Here is a 6,914-nt window from a genome sequence, read left to right on the forward strand (position 1 = left end):
GGAGTATTTTTTAGAAAGCAATATTAGTTGATATCCGATTGCCTGTCAGACTACAGATGACGTTTTCATGAGGGCAATGTTCAACTTGAAATGCTATAAGCAACCCAGGACATTGCTCCATGCTTGATTTTTTCCATTCAAAGAGGGACCTGATTGAAGATTTAACCCTTTCTGGGCATTTCTAATCAACCACATAACTCAGATTTACTTAATTTAAATCCTGTGGAAATGAAAAAAATAAAAACCTTTTACTAATTACGAAGCGGTATCGTAAAATGGTAACACTTTCATTTCGGACATTAAGGTTCACTTTCTTTAATTTCTGCATTTCTCTTATTAAGTGCAACGCAACTTTGTTAAATGAGAGAAGTTTTCACTGAACGAAGCTGTTATTGGCGAATTTATGGTGATTTTGGTCCTCATGATTTAACAATTATGTGAGATTTGGAACTTTTCACACGAGCCGTAAATATACTTCTTATCTTGTTATATTCTATTAGGTAATGCTACTTCTTATTATATTTTCTTGACCCAAGGGAAAGATTTTCCAATCACACTTTGAGAAATAGTGAACGTGCCCATCTGGGAAAAAGGAAAAACACATTATCGATCCGTCAAAATTTTGCACCGAATAAATAGTTTGATCTACTTTTTACAGTTCTGTGGACAGAATAATTATGCAAAATTGGTAACAGAAATAAAAAAAAATTCTATTTTTTCTTAATTTCATAAACAAACACAGCATATCGAATACCATAACTAAGTACAGACAATCGGAAAACTGCCATTGTAATTTAGCATCTGAAAATGTAACGCACAAAAAACTAGTGATACAGCGACCCTCATTTTTTGTTCCGAGAGTTAATTTTTGAAATAAAATTCGAATGAGAGGAACTGTCAATTCATTTATATTTAATTAGTTTCTGGGCCTTTCTAATCCACCCCATTTTAGATTCTGTGAATTTCTAACCACCTAATTCAGATTTACTTAATTTAGATCAAAACCTCAAAGCCAACAATAGCTTATGAAACAGTCTTGGTGACATCCTCACTGGTCCGTCCCCTAGCTATGGCAAATCTCCTGAACTATAAATTTTCAACACTGGGAGATTTTTTATGGACAAATTACTGCCCCAAGTTGTATGAAACACAATATAACAGGTGAAAACAGCCGAACCTTTCACTTTCGCTTCGTTACCCGCAAAGACTGTATCCACGCAATTAACAGATTGAATATACGAAAATCTTCAAGGCCTTCGCTAGTTACAACATGGGCTCTAAATGACGGCTTATAACATATCCATGGACATCTTAATTATCTAATTAATTGTTCAATGGCCAAATTGGTTTTTCCTTTGATACTTTAAAAAGCTAACGTTGCGCCTACTTACAGAACAGGTGATTGCACGTACCCCGAAAATTTCCGGTCTATATCTATAAAACCACCATTCAGAAAACTGTTTGAAAAACTTCTCGCGAATCAAATAACAGAATATGTGGAAAAAATATAAAGCAAAACACAATTTAATTTCGGAAGCCATTACTCTACTACATAAGCACTTCTTTATACCGTTGAAAATGCTAGGTCACAAAAACAAAAATAATTTGTTACATCCTTGCTACTAGATTTATCGAAAGCGCTTGACTCCATTAGCCATCAAATTCGTTATGACAAGTTAGAGGGTATAGAGTTCGGCCGAAAGGCAATAAACCTTGTTTCGTCATACACTAAAAATCTAGTACAGTGAGTACGTCTTAAAACATCTACTCGGACTGCATTCAGTTGATGCAGGGAGTAGCTTGGACAAAATACTTGGGACATTACTATTTCTAATCTACGCTAATGATGCCCAGCTTTACATTTAAGAGAAATGCAAAATACTTCAATGTCCAGACGACACTTAATTTCGCAAGCACCTCTAATTTAGACGTAGCCAAGAATAACGTAAGTCGGAAGCGGAAAATATTTTAGTCATAACAAACTACAATTAAATGTCGGCAAAACTGAATAAATGATCTTTCGTAAATCATCTTCAAGGAAAGTTTTGTCAAACCAACAAATAACGGTTGGCAATACAACTCTCAAGGAGGCAACATTCGTTAAATGCTTAAGTGTTAAGTTTGACAGTGGGTTCTAAGTTCAAGAAGTCAAAAACATTCTTGGTAAAATTGCAGTTGCCATTAGAAGACTTTCAGTCATTGCTCAAAAGCTACCTCTCATGAGGTAGCTTTTTTCACAAATTCTTTTTTCCACAAAACCATTAACTGGTTGACTGCTTTACCAATTTGCATTAAGAACAAAACACTTTGCAAAACAGTTTAAAAAGATATGAACACTTTTTATCATGAGAAATTTTTATCTCTCAAATTTAGTCATATTGGGCAAAAGCTAGAAGGACTTCAGAATTAAAGACAAATTCTGACATTAAAAAACATTTAAAATATGACCTTGTGTTCAATTAATTTCAATTTATCTTTTCGATGAAATTTGACTGAGTTTAACTGTCTGATCTTTACAGCTCTTAAAATTATTACACATTGTACATTTGTATGCTCCCTTGGAGTCTGCCATTTTAATGGGTCTGAATATACAACAATTCACGTGTTTGTGTTTTTTTTATTTGGTCTATACCTTAACCAAAAACGTTTTTGCCATCTTAATATTGGTATTCCCATTTTTGAAAAACTTTATTTTTATGTTCTTAATTGAAAAGTCAATAGTTTGTGCTGTTACTTTGATAAAGTGGTTCATCTTTTAACCCTAGTAACTCTAAGTTATCATTCGAAGTCTAAAATGCAAAATTGTCCGTTTTTGTGTTTTTCTTCTAGACGAGCACAACATGTCACTTATTTTTCGTTGCTCCAAAAAATGTACTCAAACTATGGTCCATTTGTGAAAAAAATAGCTCTCCTACCGTTTGTTTTTGCAACCTTTGGGGGACTTTCGCAACTTTCATTTTGCTTCCGATCCACTACCTTATGCATTGCGACTCAAAAACTTGAAATCAAAAAGATTTGGAAATTCACCCCAAGATTGTCCAGGGAGCATGTAGTTCAACTTCCAATAAGCTGCGATGCGATCAATTAATTTAATTATCTTGAAAACCGGTTTTTAAAAAGATTTATTGGATTTTTTTATACACAATTAAACATATTTACACTGTTCAATCTATAAACTATCAGTATGCACAAACATAAAATATAATTGCAGGCGAGTTTATCTAGCAACATTACCAGCGTCCCGTTTTGCTTGTTTTCTTCGCAGATTCTCAATTTCCGCGAACTTTTGCTTTTTGAGGTCATCTATCAACTGCTCTTTATATTTCGCATCTTTGGCAGGATCTTCTGAATTTTGGTCTGTTTCCTGCGCTTTTTGAGGAAAGAAATCACAGAAACCTTTCTTCCATTCATCCCAAGAATGTACATGAAAACCATCACCTCTATTCATTGCATTTGAATCCGAAGTTGTGGGCATACTAATAGCCATTAAATCGTCGTTGCCGGCACTAATTGCAATGGGCTTGCTCTCATCGATTGCTATGACCTTTTGCATAGGTGCACCAAAAGCTAAATTGTTCATAAAAACTTTGAAGTACCGCAACGTCGCCGGAACTTTTTCAGAAACAAAAAGCACATGAGCAGCGTACGTATGAGCCACAAATCTAAGAGCGCGTCCAATCATTTTCTTCTCAACCGATTCCATGTTTACAAATAAATCAAACTTTGTTCCAACTATCAGGAGAGGGACCGGGAACATTGAGGAGGCATCAAAGCCTTTGGCAAAACCCATTCGTCTGTCATTAATCGACTTTTCCATCGTACGCTTTGTATCAGGATCAGAGTTCATTAGCCTTTCGATCTTTTTCTTCAATTCGATGAGAAAATGTTCCAACGTTACCCATACTAATTGCGGCTGCGATAAGTCCAGTGCCAGGACAACTGAAAAGCCAGTAAGTGATTCAGGTGTTATGATTGCATCCGTAAGATCACTCAGAAAAGTTCCACCAGCTAGTTCCCACAAATGGACGATGTCTTTCTCCAGTGAGAAAGATTTGGGCCTTCTTGCAAACGTATATTCCAAAGCGACAGACGGCTTCGCACGCTCTTCATTCTTTTCAAGAAATTTTAATAACAATGACGTTTTCCCTGATTGCTTAGGTCCAACAAACAGAACCGTTCTTTCTTCGCCCAATAATTTCTCGTCTTTACGCTTCTCGTTCTGAGATTCGACCTCTTTTGTAGCCAGCGACCAAACAGTTTCAGACATGCTTTTTCTAGAAAATTACCAACTCTACGGCAAAAAATACAGGCAGTTGCCGTGATTAGACTACGAGTTTATAGTTAGTCCCATAAAGTTGCAACGCTATCGGACGTTTCAAAGGCCAAAATTCGAAATTTAAACACTCAGAGATCAACACTTCGTTCCTTTGCATGTCGGGAGTTTTCTGAACGTTCACTTGCGTTGCAACTATCTGGGACTAACTATATTACAATCTTTTATCGCCACTTACTACATAAACAGTGGCGACAAAAGAGTGCGATAAAATCGTAGTCTAATCAAGACAACAAGATGCAAGTAGTTCTCTGAAAATAGAAAGGGGGTTTGCTCTTAAGTCGCGCAGGACAATCCAATGGATGAGTAGTGATCCCCTAGTATGAGACATCACTGCATCGTATATAATTAAAAAGATAACTCTTTAGAGCTGCGTCATGAGAATTGAACTTCTATATAAGCTAATGTTAACATAATTTGATGAATTCCTTATCAATCACGGCAACAAGATGATAAAGATATGCATCAGTTGTAATCGCAACGATATTCTATTAAAGTTTTACAACCCCGGAAGTCGCCAGTGTCAGAAATTAATACGCTAGAAGGTCCTATATACTTAGCCGGACCTAGAAATTAAAACTGAATAACTCAATATTATCTTCCAGAAAAGTTTCTCAATATTATCTTCCAGCGGGACCGTCAAACGGGCTGCTTCAGCTGGTCGTGAAAGATAATAATTTCCAACCCAAAACCATCTTTGGTTTTTATTGATGTTTCACTAAGAACGCTAACTTGCTCTGTTACTGGAGATGACAAACGGGGGGGGGGGGGGGGGGCTAAAAAAGCCCATTGAAAGAATTGATATTAGGATTGATCAGCTACGTCACCACCTCTTGCAAAAACCAAATCAAAAAATTTCCCAGGACTCAGGATCCTGCTATAACATGTTACAGAGGTGAATAAGAAGGAGAAAAGCAACTGAATTTATGAAATGAGGTTTTAATTATGGTCGTTGGTTGTGTTCTTATCAATGGTTAGTTTATCTTGGTTCATTTTTTTACCATTTTTTCTCATCGGTTTGGAATTTTCTCATGTTTAATTTAACCCGCATGTGTTCCTGTTAGTTAAATTAACAGATAACATGTTTACCTGCTTGACGAATCCCCTCAAGAACAAACATTCCTTGACGTATCCCGTCAAGGTCAAAATCCTTGACGATTCCCATCATATTTTATGATGCTTTTCCTTTTTTGTTAAAATCCGGTTTACTCTTGATTACGATCTGTTTCTGTTGCTATTATTATAAAATTTTCAAATGGTGTCTGTATTTTGTAATTTACAAGCATGTCATACGTTTTGTTCTTAGGGGTTACTACACTGCCTCCCTCTTAAAAAAATGAGTGTTCCACTCACTCAGAAGCACTCAGAACCAACTTTTAGTCCAAATAGTCTTCTGCTTCTTCTATTCCATATCTATCACAATGTTTGGGGCTTTCTCGTCCTCCATAATGTTATTCGCCAGTAAAATAATCTTGAAAAGGTCCTCCCGACCACCCTTGCCCGGATGACACAGCAACGACAAAGTTCTGAAGTGTTTCAGAATTGTGGTGGTTGTTGCCCCCTGAGGCAGGAACAAAAGCTCATATAGATTTGGAGGACGACTAAAAGGGCATTGTGCATTTATTGCTTCCAGACTCCTGTGGATGACCGTTCCTGACGTCTGTTCCGTTTCCACCCTGCTTCTAAGTTTTCTGATATCTTTCTCGGCGTTCTCCAGCTCCCGAGCTAAACTCTCCCGCTCATCTACCAGAGCGAGAAATTCCTTTGTTTTGCTTTCCGCTTGGTTTTTGCCTCTTCTAATTGTCTGTTCAACATTTTAACCTGCCTCCTGCAGGACTCCCACTGATTCCCAGCGTTTACTAGTAACTGTTTTGTCTCTATAAGTTGCTCGCGTAACGTTTGACCATCTAGCTTTAACTACCAAAGCTCTTCTTTGAGCCGAAACCCTGTAGTTCCCAGCAATTCCGTGTTGTTTCTATTTCACTGCTGCTTTTCAATTTTCCGATGAAGCTCATTCAGCTTCAGCACACTGGTTTGGTTTCTCTCCACAATATTGGGGAGCTGAAGCTGCATCATTGATACCACATTTTTTTTGGACGTCACTCCGAGAATTCGATAAACCAGTTGCCTGACTATTGACTATTCGTACAGTTCGGGTAAGTAGTAGCAGCAGTCTCCAAAATTTGGTTCTGCCATTCCTACGTATTACAAGATATAATAAAACCCTTGTATCAATTTCAATTCTGGCTATTTCGGGAAGAGATTTAGGCTTTTTTGCTTCCACAATTACAATGTTTGTGTCACCTTCACAAAATTCAACTTTGGTCTTTTTTCTTGTCGAATTCTTCTGCCTAGAACGTTGTTTGAGATGACGAAAAATCCCTAATTCCCCATTGTATTAATGGTTTGCAGTACAAGTACATGATTAGTGCGACTGCGTAGCATAGCTATTGAAAAGAACACCCGCAAGACGCAAACAATGATTTTAAATCTAATAAAAAAATCGGCAAACTAATAGTGACCTCCCTGGCCACATGCCAGATTTAATCCACTTACTACCGAAGTAAACAAAAAATAAGAT

At 37.0% G+C, this 6,914-nt stretch overlaps 1 protein-coding gene across 1 annotated transcript; it reads right to left on the bottom strand.

Moving 5' to 3' along the window:
- Nucleotides 1–3,109: 3,109 nt before the first annotated feature.
- LOC142340917 (cytoplasmic dynein 2 light intermediate chain 1-like) lies at nt 3,110–4,288 on the bottom strand. The gene has a single exon (XM_075391695.1). It carries the CDS (start codon nt 4,265–4,267, stop codon nt 3,218–3,220), a length of 1,050 nt encoding a protein of 349 aa, XP_075247810.1. The 5' UTR covers nt 4,268–4,288; the 3' UTR covers nt 3,110–3,217.
- Nucleotides 4,289–6,914: the final 2,626 nt, after the last annotated feature.

Source organism: Convolutriloba macropyga, chromosome 6, assembly GCF_964194025.1.
Source record: "Convolutriloba macropyga chromosome 6, txConMacr16.3, whole genome shotgun sequence".
Lineage (NCBI taxonomy): Eukaryota > Metazoa > Xenacoelomorpha > Acoela > Convolutidae > Convolutriloba > Convolutriloba macropyga.

What these genes read in the sequence shown, in the direction of transcription:
- LOC142340917 (XM_075391695.1), bottom strand. Translation starts at nt 4,267, where the DNA reads ATGTCTGAAACTGTTTGGTCGCTGGCTACAAAAGAGGTCGAATCTCAG.